This window comes from Microchirus variegatus, assembly GCF_963457635.1.
Source record: "Microchirus variegatus genome assembly, chromosome: 9".
Lineage (NCBI taxonomy): Eukaryota > Metazoa > Chordata > Actinopteri > Pleuronectiformes > Soleidae > Microchirus > Microchirus variegatus.
Genome location: NC_139810.1, coordinates 28865615 through 28885016, shown reverse-complemented (window position 1 = coordinate 28885016; position 19402 = coordinate 28865615). Strand labels below are relative to the sequence as shown.

General features: G+C 41.9%; 1 protein-coding gene across 1 annotated transcript; it reads left to right on the top strand.

Moving 5' to 3' along the window:
* The first annotated feature begins 855 nt into the window (after positions 1 to 855).
* On the top strand, positions 856 to 18578 carry kdm5c (lysine demethylase 5C). The gene is made up of 29 exons (XM_083894542.1): positions 856 to 1057; positions 2858 to 3005; positions 4149 to 4226; positions 4321 to 4443; positions 4534 to 4704; positions 4830 to 4964; positions 6377 to 6433; positions 8813 to 8936; positions 9198 to 9475; positions 9782 to 9940; positions 10043 to 10162; positions 10248 to 10406; positions 11105 to 11286; positions 11380 to 11542; positions 11628 to 11747; positions 11837 to 12031; positions 12151 to 12332; positions 12432 to 12556; positions 12949 to 13096; positions 13169 to 13259; positions 13409 to 13791; positions 13886 to 14024; positions 14123 to 14302; positions 15233 to 15361; positions 15470 to 16210; positions 16319 to 16361; positions 16466 to 16665; positions 18047 to 18235; positions 18349 to 18578. The coding sequence occupies exons 2-29, from the start codon at positions 2862 to 2864 to the stop codon at positions 18355 to 18357; spliced, it is 4767 nt and encodes a 1588-aa protein (XP_083750668.1). The 5' UTR covers positions 856 to 1057; positions 2858 to 2861; the 3' UTR covers positions 18358 to 18578.
* The last annotated feature ends 824 nt before the right edge of the window (positions 18579 to 19402 follow it).

Here is a 19402-nt window from a genome sequence, read left to right as displayed (position 1 = left end):
CAATATAAATGCAGAATATTAGAATGTGCGTCAGCTAACTTTAATGTAACCTTTGACCTTTTTAAGCTATGGTTCAGCTGAGTTTAAGCTAACCTTCAGTTGTCGTCTGTTTAACTTTCAGCTAGATTTTAGCTCACTTTTGACTCTTTAAAAGCTATTTATGCGAACATTTAGCTGTCTTCCGTTTACTGTGTATATAGAACACACTCAATTCATGCACACAAAGGGCAGAATACGTCATTTTTTAAAAAGGAAAACACAAAAAAGGAGTTGAGGAAATGCTGCGAGAGAGTGTTTTCTTCAAAGAGGATACACAAGAGGCACCGTTAAAAATTAATAAATAAATACGTGAATGAATATTAAATCCTAAGCAAGACAAGAAGACGGATGAGAGTGAGTATGACCTTCATCAGAACAGAGAGTAATAAAATAAAATAAAATAAAAAGTCCTTTGATTAACAGGCATTCGACATTTAACATGAAATTTGAAATGAAAAAAACGAAACTCATTAAATGCATGTGTATTCATTTAAAAAATGTTATTAATGTGACAGAAATAGCATAAAATACTGATTGATAGCTCCAAAATGTGATGACAGCTGACCCAGATATGATAATTACACGACTGATGTGCGTACGTGGGGACTACTTTCAGGGAGTAAACGTGACGGACGCGGTGTGAAGATTACAGGTTGTGCTTCGGTCGTGAGAAAAAAAACTAAGATGGCGTCTCGTCAAGAAAGATAGGATGGCCTGAAGAGAGTGATGATGATTATCGGGAAATGATCAAGAACGACACAACCGATTAAGTTTGAGACTCTCATTTAACATTAAACGAACGTCTGCCACTCATGTTGTGAGCCCGTGTCGTTTGGCACAACGGAGTCTATGGAGAACCGAGGCTGAAATACGGTCAACTTTGCTAGCAGCGGTAGCTAGCAGCTAACTGGACCGAGCACAGCTGGCCAACGTTAGCTAACCACCAGTCACCACAACAACAGAGGAAGGAGAGCAGCCAGCAGCCTTATCATACCCCGGGACATCGAGGTGTCTTTGGGTCAGTCTCGGAAATACAACCACACACTCAAATGAAAGTAGCTCGACAAGTAACCGTATATGTTGTTGTTTTTTTGCTCCACAGACCAGATTGTTGTCACATATGTGGTTATTAGCATCGTTTTAGTTGGGAGGTTGTGCTTATCAATGGTTGATATTGTTGACTTTAGTTTTGTCAAGCCTCCCACAATGTTAGCCTAGCTAGTTGTCTGACAAACCGTGAGAGGCAATGAGACAGAGCTGAGGGAAGAAGTGGAGGCCTCGATGCTAACGTTAGCTGTAAGCGGCGTTATTGCCCATGAAAGATGAACAATGGACATAAAATGGACCTCATGATTGGCCAAAGACGAGACAGGACTGACACCTAGACGACCACATATGAATAACTAAAGTCATAGTATTTTATTTTTCCTTATTTTATCCTTGGAAGGTGAGCATGGTTTTAATGCCAGTTCTCCCAAGTTTAATTGCTAGAAGCTAACTCTTGTTTGTAACATGTGTGATTTAAACCATCCGGATAACATTATTGGACAAAAGAATAATGGATTAATTATTTTAGGTGTAGGATAGTTATGTCGGTCAACCCGTTCACGGGTAGTGATGACTTCATGGCCAGGGCTCCATACCTCAGGGTTCATGGCCTCCACGCCATTGTTTGTCTGTAAGTCAATCAAGAGTAAGTTAGGTGGGACACATGCCACACCAGTCTACAGCATCAAGTTCTCATTTTGTTGTGTATGACTTCTATGGATCCCCAGTGACAACACAGAACAGTATTCTTTGATTATTGCAATCACAATAATATTACTTACTTGCTTGCATAACCGTTGTCATATCTTCTGTGTTTAAACTATTTGCTTTTTGTTGTTGTTGTTGTTGTAATGTGTCTGATAAAGCATTACATAGTCAGAACTGTTGCCCCTTCCCACAACGGGAAGACCGATTGACCAAAGCATGGCAGTTGTTTTGTTGTGTCTGGTGGTGGGGGAGGGGGTTTAACAATGAATACTTTGATGGGCAAAAAAATTCCCATCCCGGTGTTGTCTGTAGTTAATAACTATTCACTAGGTCAGTGTAGTGCTTGGCCAAATTATGAATATATATAGAAACTAACAAATGTGTTGGTAAGTGCCACTGAGCCAGTGAGTAATGCATTGATAAGACTGAACAAGTGCAGAAAGTTATTGTATACTTTGTAATATGCCCTTAGATTTAGCAAACCCTGTTTGTATTGACTTTTTATTGACTTTTCCATGAACTTTATGAAACTGAATGTGTCCACAAGCCGTTGGTTTTTGTTTGCCTTTTATTACCTCTGCCAAAGAGGTTATGTTTTTTTGGCTGTTTACTTTTCTGTCTGTTTTGTGTGCAGGGTAATGGAAAATGTAATGGATGACATTTGTTTAAACTTTCTGTGGATGTAGGGTAGAGCCCATGGAAGGAAGTATTAGGTTGTAATTGTGATACAGATGGAGGAATGTATTAACACAGCGGTAAACTGAGTCTCCTTTTCTTAGGTTTGCGCTCTCCGAGTGCTTTCTGTAATTTGAGACGTTTATTGTAATACATGTTGTCTGTGAAGGTAAAATGCTTGAAAATATTCCTTTAGTCTTTTTTTGGCTTTACACCACTCAGAACTACACAGTGTGAAGATGTGATTTAGTCACAATTGTTCTCAACAAAGAAAAATATGATTTACTCTCTCAAAATTCAGAATTGCTCCTGGGTTGTTGTCACCGCCATTCGTCAATCTGCCAGAGTTCATTAACTTGTTTTGCATTGTTGACCTTCCTGTCGTCAGGGCAATGGAAGGAGAAGAGTTTATACCTCCTCCGGAGTGTCCAGTATTTGAGCCATCATGGGAGGAGTTTCAGGATCCCCTGGGCTACATCGCCAAGATACGTCCAATTGCAGAGAAGTCTGGAATCTGCAAAATCCGACCTCCTCAAGTAAATATTTGCTTATGCTTGTACATTGATCGTTATTGTTCTGTGCGTATCATGTAGCGTGCACAGATTATACAGTATTTATGAAGAATATTATAAGGTGTATGAAATTGCAGTTTTAGACTAGATATTTCCTAAATGATCCAAGACGCACAATTTCTTGTTGACGTCAACGACATAGATCTCAATGACATAGCATGACTCTGATGATCCTGTATTACCAGTATGCTCACAGATGGAATGCTTTTTGTAGTTATGTCAGTCATCTTGGTATGAGCGTGTAATAGCACGTATTCTTATGTCATGAGTTAAAATATTAATATGTACATAAGCAATGCAATCCAGTAGGGATTTCATTAATTTTGTCACAGGAACCAGAAAAAAAACTGTTTTTCTACATTCATCACCAAAACAAGAATGACATGAATTTATGTTATATAAATAACTATTTGTCATTCTCCCATAATTACAAGGGAGACTTAATATGCTTACAATAATTACATCAAAATATCAGAGACTAGAGAGCTGACTGGTTACTTGTGTAAAACTACACATGGTGTGTAATTACATCCATTCCAATCCAGTTTTATTTATAAAGTGTTTTTAAAAACCACACAGTCAGCCAAAGTGCTATACAGTAACATTTAAATCCATAAAACACAAGCAAAAAGCCAAAAAAAGAGAAAACAAAGTAGATATGCAGCATGAATGCAACATCTCACATTGTTTTAAAAATCAAGATAAAGAGGTGCATTTTTAGTAGAGATTTAAAAACAGACAATGAAGAATCCTCTGCTTAATATGGAAAGGTAACTTCTGTGATTTCATAGCCTTATTAATTAAAGCCTTATCACCATCACAAGATGAGGTGATAGGAAAGAAATTAGGCATTTAATTGTAGCGTGAACTTCACATGCTCTATAATAGGCAGCCTTAGTTATCACTTATATTTAAGCGAAGCCACGTTCTTTAGCCTGAAGGCTAGAGTCAGACCATGGTGAAGACCAAACAAAGCTCAAGATCTCATTAATGTCCCGGGCCCATTTGCCTTTTTTTAGTAAGCTCCCTGAATGACAGAGGTCATTTCTCTGTTGATGCTTTAGCATAAAGGCTTACAGGTTTAATTGTGTCTTTGCTGCCACATAGGACTGGCAACCACCGTTTTCTGTGGAGCTGGAGAGCTTCCACTTCACACCTCGCATCCAGAGGCTTAATGAGCTGGAGGTAGGTTTTGTCTCAACAGTGCGCATTGTCGACATACGATCAAGTCCTTCATTCAACTGGCCTGTAATTTTGGTGGTCGTGTGTTTTGTTCTAGGCGGAGACCAGGGTGAAGCTCAATTATCTGGACCGTATTGCCAGGTTTTGGGAAGTCCAGGCATCCTCACTAAAGATCCCACACATTGAAAGGCGCATCCTTGATCTTTTTGGTCTGTCAAGGGTAAGTTAGAACAGAACTGTTATTATTCTGAATATACATTTTGACATATAGATGCTAAATCGATCACGAAATTCACTTTTTTTTTTTCAGATCGTAACAGATGAAGGAGGTTTTGAGATGGTCTGTAAGGAACGACGCTGGGCTCGTGTGGCTCAGAGGCTTGGTTACCCCACGGGCAAAAACATTGGTTCTCTGTTGCGCTCACATTATGAGAGGATTGTCTACCCTTTTGAAGTGTTCCAGGCTGGTGCCAGCCTGCCGGTATGTCTTCACATTCTTGTCCCTCCTTTTTGTGTTATCCGTCAATAGATTGTATACAAAAAAAATAGTAAGGTGATGTTTATGGATATGTTTTCATGTAAACTCTGTCTTTATGTCATTTCTAGCATTGTAAGCCAAAGCACTACGATGGCGAGGATGTGGATAAAGAGTACAAACCCCACTCGATCCCTCTGCGACAGTCTGTGCAGCCGTCCAAAACCAGCACGTATGGGCGCAGAGCAAACCGATGCCAGCCTGATGTGAGTGAGCGTACCTGCTCGTACTTGTCATTGAGTAACTCTGTTCTTTGTCACTTAAACAGGTTGTTGGATGACATTTCCAAGTGTGTCTTACCACATCAAGATAGAAAAAAAACAGTATTATATTGCACTTTTCAAGCACACAAAAATAACATTGTTTTGAAGTATGGTTTGTCAAAGAGGGATTCCGTCTCAGCAGTGCCACTTTGAACGACTAGGTAATCCAGTGTCCTCACCTGTAATCTTTAAACGGAACTTGCTCCAAACCACATATCACAACCATTTCCACAGATGATGTCACTTGTACGTGTCTTAATGATTGTAGCTTTGTGAATTGGTCTCATTACATATTACTTTTTTCAATATTTCAATATTTATTGCCTAAAAATGAAGTCATTTGAGACAAAATGTGCGATGTTCTCAGTCTTTTTTTTCGGTACATCTCCGTAGATGTACCAGGAAATAAAAACAAAACCAGAACTTTTGTTTCCTAAATTTGTTCGAGTAAACGTGACGCAGCACCCGAGCGCATCCAAGCTTGCTTATCCTTCATCTTGCCATGCTGCTATGCTTAATCCTGCTGTTTTTACTCTCTGCTCCATGGCTTACGCAAGTGTCTGCTTTTGTTTTTTCTACTGTCTTCCACCCCCCTCAACTGTTTTCACATGTGCTTAACATTAATGCTGTCATTGCAGGACCAGCAAAAATGATGTTAAATCATGCTAATGAAAAGCAAGCGAATGATGGTCATTTTCAACCCTAACCTCCCTTTTTTCCTCATCATATTATCATTTAATTTCTCATGCTGGAATACACATTTTGTTTTGCATAAAAACCTCTACGCTACAGTGGAGAATGTTCATATCAATTAAAAAAACAATAAGTGTTGAAAGCTCAACAGGCTGCACCATCTGCTCCTGTTTCAGCAAGTTGGGGTTAGAATATCATGGTTGGTTACCTAATTCTCTTATGTTATTCAAGACTGTGGTACCATGGTTTTGCTCCCATTTGTTAAATCCCCCACACAAACAAACACTGCATTTACTTAACAAGAATCATATTCCAACCTACGAATTCTATTCCCATGCTGACCCTCATTTCATACAAATTATGTAGGTGCTACAGCATAATCAGCAGAGAAATTAGGTTTTTCCAAAGATATTAATGTATCTTTTATCTTTAATCAGAAGATATTGACGTAAACCAGTAAAAATGAATCTGGCAACACACTGGTCTGTTGGATTTAATATATCCTTCAATGAATTTGACCCATGTCTCATAATGTGTCCCACATTTCCTCCTACAATTGCTGGTTCTGTTCTCTTCCGCCCCCTCCCCTCCTTCCTCTCTCATCTCCACTTCTCTCCCCTCTTGTCTTAGTTTATTGTTGCTGTTATTGTCTCCCCTTGCAGGGTCCAGAGGATCTGGCCCCCCATCCTCTCACCACTGGCTCTGAACTCATCTCTGCGGTACTGCCTCTTGAGCACATGAGCTCACCTTCTGCCCCCCCCCCCCCCTCCCCCCCTCCCCCCACACTTTTTTCTGCCTCCTTACCTAAACCGCCTCAACAACTACTTCCAACTTTTTCCATTAACACGCAGCCATAACTCTAAGGTGTAGTTGTGTAGTGGGTGGTTTAATACATGCACTTTGTTTCACAGATCAGACAGTAGACAAAGTGGAAGATTTTCCTTACCTGCTCGCTTGTGTAATTTAATTTTTAAAACTCTGTTCTTCAGGAACAAGCTCGAGAATTGTTTTTACAAAACAAGACCATGCTATTTCATGTCGAACAGAGGTGTCTTGTGGCATTTTCATTGAGGTTTTAGTCCATATTTCTGAAGGCAAAAAAGTAATTTAAATCTTAAAGGTAAACAAATTTATATCCCTGCACTCCTGTTACCGTGAGCTAATACTTTAGCAATAGCACAGTCCACTTTCACTTTAAGCTTTCTCTCTTTCACTCATGCACTTCTTCTTCTCTGTGGTTGTACTTGACTTGTAATGCTGGGCTGTCTGTGTGCGCCTTTGCTGTTTTTTGCCTTGCTCTGTACTCCATACAGCAGCTAAGCCTTCTGGCTGCATGCGCTCTCTTTAGGGTGCACTCACAGAAGAATCCAGTCATGTTGGTTTAATAGTCTTGTGCTAGTCAGACAGGAGGATCAGGATTGGGTGTCTTGAAGCACTAGAGCTTTACCAGTTTATTTTTTGGCCCTAAATTTAGCTTTTTTTGAAACCAAACTTTGTGTTTAATCCACTTCATCATCACTTCCTGTTGTTCGATGTTGTCTGCTGTCCTCATCCCACTTGGATAGATACTTGGTCAATGCACGATGGGCAGCCAGAGATATGTCTGCACAGATGAAGGTGTAATTGCATACAAGTGGTTAACACATCCACCTTGGATGTTGTGTCTTGTTTTTTTGTGATATGACTGACACTCTAGATAGATAGATAGATAGATACTTTATTCATCTCACAGAGAAATTCACACAGAGCTATGTTGTCATGACATGCATTCAATGAGTTCTTGCTGTGGGAATAAAGGTTGTGGTCTACATGTGCTGTGTTTTTGGTGCACGGTAAAAAGAATGAAGAGTGAACTCTAAGCGTATAGCACCTTTTAAAATTGAAGTCCAGAGATGGAGAGATGTTCTAAATGTATTGAAATGTATGAATTTTGTTCCACTTTTTTGTGCTTTTCAGTTCCACTGAGTGATTATTGAAAGTGGTGTTAAGACCTGTGTCTGTTGCTGATGTTTGCAATCATATGGCTGACTAAAACCAGCGCCCCCACATTGCAGCCAGGCTTCTAAAGATAATCTGGAGACCGAGAAGACTACAATTATTTGAAGGAATAAACTTATACAGTGAGAGGGCTGATAACACATGCCATCTGGTTAGGAAGAGGCTTCAAGAATGTTAGCCAGTGAAGACATGCATTCATATTAAATGACATTTGACAATTGCTGACTTAAGAGTTTTGGAAGGTTACAAGAATGCAGCAGTGGCAGAACTCTCCAAATCTGAGCAGATTGAAAGGACAAGTGAACTCTGTAAAAGTGTCTGCCCCAATGTCCCATTGTCATAGCTTTGGTGGCTCAGAATGTCCAGTTTAAAATGTGTGATCAGAATATTTTAGTGTAATAATAGTACATTTTATTTGAATAGCAATGTCTTAGGCAGTTAATAAAATGCCATATGTTTCCATACATGCCTACATCTTCTAAAATAAGAGTTTGCCCGACAAAGAAACAACACAACAGTTTAAGTGTTGGGGGAATTGACTGCAGAGCGGCCTTTCTTTTCAAAAGGAAACACACGGGACAAATGGAGACCAAAGTTCTTAAGTCATAAAAAAAAATTAACAGCAGACTTTATGGCTCAAATGTAACTGCTGTTAAAACATCCAACTTAAGTTGTAAACCTACAGTATGTTGTGCTTGTTCCTTCGTTTTAACTGAAAATATTTAAAAATACTGTCAGTAATGATTTCTGGCTGATTTTTTTTTTACCCAACACGAAAAACTTCTTTAAAAAAAAAAAAAAAAAAACCCCAACTGTGGGTAAAATCTGAAAGACATTCAAGTATAACTGTATGGTTGCAACCGCTGGTGATTGTGTGTCTTGGTGGTGGGTCTTAACCTTGAAGCTTTCACTGTGAAGTAGGCTAACTTTTCTATACTGTCTAACCCAGCACAAACCCTTGGTGTGATGCACTGCTATGCCTCTTATGTTTCTACTGTTTGTTCTGCATATGGCCTAAACCCGTGCTTTGCTCTGTGTTGCTTTGTAACGTAGAAGCAGCCTTTCTCTCCCTTTACTAATGGGAATGTGCTTTTATCCAGCCTGAGCCGACAGAGGAGGACATAGAGAAGAACCCAGAACTGAAGAAGCTACAGATTTATGGCGCAGGGCCAAAGATGATGGGGCTTGGATTGGTTGCGAGGTATAAAGGCATCAGGAAGAAAGGCAAGTGTTGCAACCACCTTCTAATTTGCATGCAGTTGATTGACTTTTAGCATGTTTGGCATATATAACAATGAGAAAGTATGGCTTAGGGAACAAGAAGTTCGGGATTATTTAAAAAAAAAAAAAAAATGCTATTGGGGAGCTTTTATCAGTTTAGATCTCACAAATCTGTCATGCAAAGCCCTATAGTGTGAAGATTTTACTGTCTGTGATAACTGGTTCTGAACACTCCATGCTCCTTTCTTCCCGTTCTTTTTTTAGAAGAGCTTCCTCAGACTGTTAATATCAAAGAAGATGTGTCTGCTGCACCTGCTGCTGATACCTTAGTCAAAGCAGAGCCGCTTGAGCCTCAGGTGAAGCAGAGTGAAGGGGCCACGTCTAGTCCTCAAATGCCTCCGCCGAGCCTCACTATTAAGCCAGAAGTAAAGAAAGAAGAACCACAGAATGGAAAATACAACGAGGGGGAGGAAGACGATCCAGATAAGCCGTGCACCAAAATGACTATGAGGCTTAGAAGCAACCTCAACAACCCACAGTCTGTGAGTACTCCAAAAGATGCACAACAGAATTTGTTTTAGAGACATGCGGTGTTACTCTCTAACCTTAAATCCTCAACCACCACAAGATGTCTGCTAATTCTATCAGCCTGCACTCTGCTCTTCATTAATTGTCAAACTAAATACTAGGTCAGTGACTTCTTCTACCCATAGTATAATCCTTTGAATTTAATAGGCACTGAAGCATGCTAACACTTCCTAATAGGGACATAGTCATTGTTTAAACCTTTACTCCTCTGGCTCTAATCCTGAGATCCAATGTTTTTTTTTCTTCTCCCTCTTGTCAAGGTGGAGTCGTTTGTTTGTCGAATGTGTGGTCGGGGTGACGATGATGATAAACTCATGCTGTGTGATGGCTGTGATGATAACTACCACACCTACTGTCTACTACCCCCGCTCTCTGATCCTCCCAAAGGCAACTGGCGATGTCCCAAATGTGTGGCAGAGGTAAGAAGGAAGTGTGTCCTCCTCTGTCTGTAATACTCTCAGCGTAGGTTGGGTTTCTCCTAACTGACAACATCTTTGTTTGTTTGAATTTCCCACTTTTAGGAGTGCAAGAAGCCAACTGAAGCATTTGGCTTTGAACAAGCTACACGACAGTACACTCTGCAGAGTTTCGGGGAAATGGCTGATGCATTCAAAGCAGATTACTTCAATATGCCTGTCCATGTAAGCCTACCTACACAAGTCACAGCCCATTTCTGATGACTTTCTGGTGACTAAACTCAAGGATATGTTGCTCTTGTTATGGTAGATGGTCCCCACTGAACTTGTGGAGAGGGAGTTCTGGAGGCTCGTCGGTAGCATTGAGGAAGACGTGACTGTGGAGTACGGAGCAGACATACACTCCAAGGACTTTGGCAGTGGCTTCCCAATGAACAATGGCAAGAAGAAGCTCACAAAGGAAGAGGACGTATGTACATTGTATTTTTTGATGTCAACCATACAAGGACGTGTCTTTATGGCTAACAAATAATTATATAAAATATACGATATATGGACAAAAGTATTCAGATGCCTATACAGCACTTTAATATGGTCCCCGTCTTGCAGCTATAGCAGCGTCCACACTTCTGACTTTTGAAGTGTTTCTATGGAAATTTGTGCTCATTCATTCTGTAGAGAATTTGTGAGATCAGGAGGATGCCTGGATTACAATCTGTGTTCCAGTTCATCCCAAAGGCGCTCTGTGACGCCCAGTCAAGTTCTTCCACACCAAACTCGTCAAACTAATTCTTTTTAGTCCTTGCTTTGTTCACTGGGGCACAGTCATGATGGAATGGAAAAGGGAAGTATGGCATTGTCCAAAATGTCTTGGTATTCTGAAGCGTTAAGATCGCCCTTCATTGTAGATAAGGGGCCTAATCCAAAGCCTGATTGAAACACCTGAATTCAATATTTAACAGGCTTGGCCAAATACTTTGGTCCATATATAGTGTACAAGCGCTCACAAAAACTTGACTTAACATTTATGGTAGATAAGGAATTATTAACAGAAATTAAACACTTGTAGACATTGGTTTTCATTGAGTCTAAATGTACTTTTTTCCATGAAACTGCTTGCTTTAAACGATGATCTGTAATTTGCTCCTCTCTGTGCTGTTCTGTCAGGATTATGCTCGCAGTGGCTGGAACTTGAATGTGATGCCCGTGCTGGAGCAGTCACTCCTGTGCCACATCAATGGTGACATCTCTGGGATGAAAGTCCCTTGGCTTTATGTCGGCATGGTCTTCTCGGCTTTCTGCTGGCACATTGAGGACCACTGGAGCTACTCCATCAACTACCTGCACTGGTACAACATGCTTGTTGTGTGCTTCTGTGGGTGTTTTAAGGTGTAGATGATTATGAGACTTAACCTTTTCTACCCATGTCTTCTTATTTAAAGGGGTGAACCCAAGACATGGTATGGAGTTCCCTCTGTGGCGGCAGAGCGACTTGAGGAGGTGATGCACAAGCTCACTCCAGAGCTGTTTGAGTTCCAGCCTGACCTCCTGCACCAGCTCGTCACCATCATGAACCCCAATATCCTCATGTCTCACGGTGTACCGGTCCGTTATTCCACAAACATGCACGCATAGAGCAGAAATATCTTCAATAAATTGAAAGATTAATTCTTTGTTGTTTGATTTGCAGGTTGTACGAACTAACCAGTGTGCTGGTGAGTTTGTCATCACCTTCCCCAGAGCCTACCACAGTGGCTTCAATCAGGGATACAACTTTGCTGAAGCGGTCAACTTCTGCACTGCAGACTGGGTAAGTCTGTTTACACCGTCTGTCTCAGGTTGTCGCCTCACATCATTCGAAAACTCCCATCATCAAGACCATTCCTCTCCCCCTCTCAGCTGCCTCTTGGCCGCTCCTGTATCGAGCACTACCGGCGTTTACGGAGGTATTGTGTATTCTCCCATGAGGAACTCACCTGTAAAATGGCCACCAGCCCAGAGAAACTCGATCTCAACCTGGCCGCTGCTACACACCGGGAAATGTTCATCATCGTTCAGGAAGAGAGGAAGCTGCGGAAGGCTCTGATGGAAAGGGTGAGATACATATGGAGATTCTCCATTTATTTATTCCCTGATTTTTGTCTGTGTAAGCAAATGGTGGTTTGATTTATTAACTGTGTCTAACTTCTAACTTATGTGTTTTGTACCTTCAGGGTATTACTGAAGCAGAGCGTGAGGCATTTGAGCTGCTGCCCGATGACGAGAGACAGTGTGATAAATGCAAGACCACATGCTTCCTCTCTGCTCTGGCCTGCTCAAATTGTCCGGAGCATCTGGTGTGTCTCTATCACACTCAGGATCTGTGCAACTGCCCCACTGACAAACTCTACCTCAGGTAATCACCTGTTGTATAACGTTTGGCGGTAATGTTACCACCGTGTCGATTCTCTATTGACTCACTCTTGTGGTTTTATTCCATCTCTTGACTTTACAGGTACAGATATACCCTCGATGAGTTGCTAGCCATGTTGCACCGATTAAAGGTTCGATCCGAGTCTTTCGATTCCTGGGCCAACAGAGTAAAGGAGGCACTTGAGCAAGAAGAGGGAAGCAAGATAGGTGAGAAACAAACACAATTACACTACCGTTCAAAAGTTTGGAGTCACTTAGAAATGTCCTTATTTTTGAAGGAAAAGCACTTTTTTTTCAATGAATATAATATTAAATAAATCAGAAATGCACTCTCTATTTTTTTGCTGGTTCTTTGAAGAAAGGGCAAAATTATTATTTTGAATGAAAATCATTATTACTAATCTTGTCAATTTCTTGACTTTATTTTCTATTAATTTTGCAACTCTTTTAATGAATAAAAGTGTGACTTTTAATGGAAAACTTGGAAAAATTGTATGTGATCCCAAACTTTTGAAGGGTCATGTAATTCCCTTGGTTTTGACATTAAGATGTGATTTTTAAAAGAACATGCTAAGACCAAATGGTTCTTTTAATCGCAGGTATTGATGACCTGGAAACCCTGAAGATGGAAGCAACAGAGAAAAAGTTTCCAGACAACGAACTTCTCCGGAAACTCAACAAAGTTCTTAAAGACATAGAGCACTGCCAAAAGACAAGTACTGAACTCCTCAGTGACACAAAGACCAGGTAGGGGAGAACATGACGTTTACACTGTCTGTCTGCACAGCTACATGAGCTTACATGTGGTTTGTCTTTCAGTGAAAACAAGATGATGCTAGCAGAGCTGAAATCGTTGGTAGAGAAGATGCAAAATCTGCCTTGTGTGATGAGCCAGTTAGAGGGAGTACAGGTAAAGATGCCACACTGAAAGTAGCTAAACAAATATTTTATTTGTGTATACACTTGTGTACTTGATATCTTTGCTTTAATGTTCTTGGCTTAAATGTCATTTGTATTTAGGGCACCTAAGGTTAATCTATCTATCTTCTGCTTTTCAAGGCAATTCTGCATTCAGTTGAGGATTTCCAGAGCCAGGCCCAGGCACTGGTCAATGACAGGGAATGGAGGAGAGACTCTCCACCTCCTGAACAGTTGCAGACATTGTTGGAGCAGGGCAGCAAGTTGCCTGTTGTAGTGCCAGAGTGTAATTTGCTTCAGGGCCTGAAGGAGCAAGGCCACTGGCTGGAAGAGGTGAGGCGCACACTAGGCACAGAAGGTGGTGAACGGCAGGAGGTCACATTGGAAGTTTTGAGGAACCTCATGCAAGCAGGCTGCAACTTGCCTCAGAGTATATCTGTGGAGACGGCCATGGCAGAGCTTCAGGAATTGCTTACGATTGCAGAACGGTGGGAGGAGAAGGCACAGATCTGCTTAGAGCAAAGGTAAAGCTAACAATTCAGGATTATCGTTTCAAAACCAGTCTGTCCTGTTCCAAAGACTTCAAGGTCTTTCTTTGTCACTGTTTTGTTCTTCCAGGCAAAAACATCCGCTCTCTACTCTGGAGGCAATTGTAAATGAGGCCCAGCTTATCCCGGTCAAGCTTCCCAACATTCTAGCTCTACAGAGCTTTCTCACACGGGCACGGGCCTGGGTAACAGACCTGGAGGAAATCCAGGTAAATAAAAAATAAAAGAGTGTCTTTTAGACTGTTTTTTTTTTGTGAAAACACTAAACCATGTTATGTTTAATATTCATTATCTTTGTTTGTTGAAGAATGGGGAGCATTACCCCTGTCTGGATGACCTCGAGGGCCTGGTGGCGATTGGAAGGGACCTGCCGGTCTACATGGAGGAGCTGAGGCAGTTGGAACTGCAGGTGGCCAGCGCTCACTCCTGGAGGGACAAGGCTACCAAGACCTTTCTGAAGAAGAGCAGTCAGCACAGTCTGCTGGAGGTGAGCACATAGGAAATAAAACAATATAACAATATAATTTGTCTGTTTAGCTAAATCAACATTGCACTCCACTTTAAAAGGATAGATCAGGTCTTTTAATGGCTGTTTTTTTTTAAGTATTAACATGTATTATCAACATCGAGTATGCTGCTGAGCACTGGGGTTTCTGTGGGAAAAAAACTGCGAGGGCAATAGTATCCAGAAGAGCCAAAGTCCGCAAAGTGTTCTATTCATGGCTGCGCAGTGCAGCACAGAGTTCTACACAAACTTTCAGCCTCAGAGGATTTACGTGTCCAGTGGATACATTTTATATGTGGGCAAATGATGGCTTTTCCAAATGCTAACTGCCGTTAGCTGCCGGAGTCTCAGTGACGCTGACGTAATTTCCTGTGTCTCATTTGCATTTAAAGAGACAGGCGCTCAAAAGCGAGCGTTGTGAACAGGGCTGTTTTGGCAGAGTGATTGAACTGCTGTGGTGCTTCATGACATGCTTTGGTCAAAATAAGTTCATTAGGACACCAGGGAACTATGTTAACTTGGAGAAATAGGGTATAATACGAGTCCTTTAACAAATAAAACAGCTGTTGCCCAGCAGCTTCTTTGTCCCTGTGTTTATAAACACTGATGGTCTCTATGGACTTTAGTGAAAGAAAGTAAGTGGTTTCAAACTTAAGTTTCCACATGGGAAAGGCTTTCTACCGAGAAAAGAAACATATTCTTAATCAAACACAAGCTAGGGTAGATTTTTATCAGGTTTAGATTTAACCTGTTTGTCCGGATGGCTGCCATGCATTCAGTCAAAGTGAGTCTCTGACTCCCAGATAGTTTAGATTTGTGTTTGAATGAGATATTGGCATGTTGTGTTAGCGTTGACCTATGTCTTTTTAAAAGCTGTCCATAAAGCATCTGACACCAGTGTTGCTGTTGCAGGTCTTATGCCCATGTGCAAAAAGAAGGGAGAGGCGAAACGCTCCAGAGGAGTTGGATGATCTGTCAGATGACTCTGACACCAACACACTGGGCCTTTCCGCTCATGACCTGAGGGACCCTGCAGCTATTGTGAGTCGACGAAATGTCTCTTTTTTTTCTTTTTCGTATCCGTATCAGGGCACGATGCATGAGCAACTGGTTGTTGACCTGCACCTGATCTCCATGTCTCGACAACAGGTGATGGCCTTCAAACAAGGAGAGCACCAGGAGAAAGACGCGCTACTAAGGTTGCAGCAGATGAACATGTGCAAACCTGGAACTATTTCTGCAAGTTGCAAGGAGAACGGGAGGTGGGACGACGCCATGGAGACGGACACATCCAGCCACTCAGAGAACTCTGTAAAAGAGAACGGCAGCAGCAACCACACAGGCGCCACTCCTCCTCAGTCAGTGTGTGTGTGCGGCGGACAGCCTTGCGCTCCTCAGCTCCGTTGCCGCCTGTGTAAGGACTGGTTCCATGGTAGTTGCGTCCCTTTCCCCTCCCTGCTCCCCTCCTCCGGACAACTGACTAACCCCCTCTGCTGGTGGGACTGGGACTCGCGTTTCTTGTGTCCGCGGTGCCAGCGGTCGCGGCGCCCGCGCCTGGAAACGATCCTGGCGTTGCTCGTCGCCCTGCAGAGGCTGCCGGTGCGTCTGCCTGAAGGGGAAGCGCTGCAGTGTCTCACGGAGCGAGCCATCACCTGGCAGGGCCGAGCTAAAGAGGCGCTGGAGACGACGGAGCTGCAGCAGGCTCTGCAGAAGCTGCAGGAACTCAAAGACACTCTCCAGTGTGAAGCAGAGGAAGAGGAAGACATGGAGAAGACGACTGAAAAGAGTGCGGTCATAGTTTTGTCAGACTCTGAAGGAGGGGAAGGAGATGATGTCATTGATCTGACAGATTCGCCCAAAAAGAACACAAAGCAAAGCAACGGCATTCAGGTTAACACCCACTTCCTCTTGTGTCAATGCGCCGTAGACTTATCACCACAGACTGTACAGAACAGTCTATTTTTACCTGTTTTAACACACAACTCATGTTCCCCACAGGCTGGATGTGAAAATGGCATCAACAAGAAGTCAAACGTTACAGGTAATATTTGATGTTCATTTAAAAATAACCATCAGAGGATTTTCTTTACCGCACACACCACCAGTCATGTCAAACGTTGCTCTGTGTGTGTATATAACTTCCAGGTGTGGGGTCTCTGCTGCCTCTGCTGCCTTTACTAAAAGGCCAGGTGCTGGAGCTTTCCACAGCCACCGTGACCCAGCTGGAGGAGCTGCAGCTGGAAGGAGATCTGCTGGAGGTTTCCTTGGACCAGACGAATACCATCAACAGAGTTCTCCAAGCATCATCTGACCCACCGAGAGGAACGCTGTACACACTCATTCAGGTCTGGATAAGAAACACTTCATGACTTAATAACGATAACGTCATAAAACTCAGATAGGAGTCCCGGCAACATATTATCAATATAATCAAAGACGGACATTAATATTGAACTGAAGAATAAAATGTTAATGTAAAAATATAGAAAAGCACTTATTTTTTTAATTTAATGCATTAGTGCAGTAGGTAAAAGCCTTTGTCCTCCATTATGATTGACTCATAGTTCATAGAGAGTGAGCAGATGAAGGAGATAAAACATTCATGTCTGTTTGAAATATAAGGAGCTACCACCAGATTGTTTTGATTTTGCACAACCACTAGATAAAATATGTTAATTTGTCTGCGTTAGAGAGACGATTGAAAATAATTTGTAAAGTGAAAAATTGCCTCATTTGTACGCCTACTTACAGACACTTACATTTCTCATCCTTTCATGACAAAACACTGTACATGTGTTTAATTTACTATAGCTGAAAGATGCTAGAAATAGACATTGAAGTGCTTGAAAAGTAAGTTCATACGTCTTAAGTAAAGGTGTATGAGCCACGTAGTGAGTATATTTTGCAGTGTTTTGTTACATTTCGGTTTTTCCCTCTAAGGCGAAGCAGCTTGAGGAAACTTATTGTGCCGTACATAAAGAAATAAATCATATTTAAACTTTGGAAACATTAAAATGTACAATTTAAAGTAAACGTACTAATAAAATGAATGGAAGGAAACAAAAAGGTTGATTATATGCAGCATAAACATATAAAATGTGTCTATTAAAAATATTAAAAGAATGTTATGTGCAGAAGATTTAGAAATGCTTAAATGAAGTTTAGTTTGAGAAATATCTGTATTTTTTTATCCTGTATTTATAAATATTCACATTTGGTTCTGAATTCATTTCTGCTGGTAGTTTATTCCACTTGTGTGCAACATAAGTACTATTTATGTGTATGTGTATATATGTATGTGTGTATATATATCAACATACATATATATACACAACAGTGTGTGTGTGTGTGTGTGTCTGTCTGTCTGTCTGTCTGTCTGTCTGTCTGTCTGTCTGTCTGTCTGTCTCTGTGTCTGTCTCTGTGTCTGTGTCTGTGTCTGTGTCTGTGTCTGTGTGTCTGTGTCTGGGTCTATATATATATAGATATATATAATTAATGCACCGTTTCCCCACTGCCCTGCATGTCTTCTATGTTTCCCTGCTCCAACGCCCCTGATTCACATCAGCTCGTCGAGCTCTGCCAAAGCCTGATAACGAGCCGTTCATTAGAATCGTGTGTGTGTCAGAGCGATTTGTAGACTAGCAGCAGAACTTTAGTCTATTCTATACGTGACGGGAAGCCAGTGATAAGACTCTAACATCCGACACACACCCCCCCCCCCCCCAGATTGAGCTTGCGGAGCAGAGACGAAACAGCCGCGGCCGAACCAAGGAGTCCAAAAGGAAGCGAAAGAGCCACAGAGGGGGCAGTGGAGAGGCAGCAGGAGAACAGTCGCTGAAAGCCTCAGAGTCCAAGAAAACCTGTCCTGTCAGCCACAGCCCCTCCCCTCACCAACCTGTTCAACCCCATGCAGAGGTAACAGCCCCACCCCCCCCCCCCACCACCCTCCTATCTTTACCACTACTCTAAATATATCCGTCTCATTTTCAGGAAATGATTAAATTCTTTTTTTGTCTTTTTTTTGACAGATTTTGTGATGTAGTCGACGCTGGAGCTCTGTTCAATTGGATTAAGGAGACGGAGCGTTCTGTGCCAGAAACCCATGTCGAGCTATAGAAAGATGCAGGACATCCCCCCCCCCCTTTCTCCCTGACCCCCCCCCCCCCCCCTCATTCGTCATTGATGCATTCAGACACTAACAGAGCAATGACTCTTCTTCTACACTCCATTTGCCTCATTCATAACTCAGACGTATCTTGTCCCATCATCTATTTCCAGACTCCTTGCCCCCCCCCCCCCCCCCACTTTATCCTCCTCCCCCCCGTGAACATGTTAGGACAGGATGTGATAGGAATGTTATTGGTCTAGAGTCGTCTCTGAGGTCAAGTCAGTATGATACGTTATCCCAATTGTATTAAACGCTTGTTTGAGCGGAGCCTGCGTCAGCGTTGGCAGATTTGCCGTTTCACTTCGCTCGAGCTCGTGGGTTTGGACGCTGGAGGAGCCGTTGCGCCGGGGGGGGGGGGGTTACGCCGGGGGACAGAGTCAGTGTTCGGGGCGGGGGGGGAGGGAGGGAGGGAGCGTGGATGAATGAATGCTGAAGCTTCGGTGCGGCACAGTGTTCTGAAGGCTGGTCGTAGATAACGGCAGCACCGTGGTTACACTTGTATTTTTTCTAGTTGTATTGAATCTTGTGTTTGATGCGGTTCTGAGGGGATATGCATTTTTTTGGAATAAACTGAGTACATTTTGGGAAGTGTTATAAACAGGCATTAATGTTTTTGGTGCTACTCTCCCAAAATGAATATCTGTACCTCCTTGTTTTTCTCCTTCACCTCCGTTTTCCTTCCATTTGATTTTTTTTTTAAAGCCCCTCCCCCTTATCCTTACGACTCTCCGCCCTTTTTATTCCTTTCCACTTGGCCTTTTCTCCCTCTCTTTTACAGATTTAAGGTAACTTCACTGTAACTCACTTTGTCACAGATTATTTTGTTTTCTGGGTTCAAATTATATTATTGTTATTATTATTATTATTATTATTGATATTGCAGACACGCAGTTGTCGTGAGTTTGTGTATAAAC

Excerpts from the sequence above, each read along its gene's own strand:
- kdm5c (XM_083894542.1), top strand. The coding sequence starts at position 2,862 with ATGGAAGGAGAAGAGTTTATACCTCCTCCGGAGTGTCCAGTATTTGAG. Across the intron at positions 4,705-4,829 it reads AGGCTGGTGCCAGCCTGCCG|CATTGTAAGCCAAAGCACTA; the intron begins GTATGTCTTCAC and ends TGTCATTTCTAG. Across the intron at positions 13,097-13,168 it reads CTCAGTGACACAAAGACCAG|TGAAAACAAGATGATGCTAG; the intron begins GTAGGGGAGAAC and ends TTTGTCTTTCAG.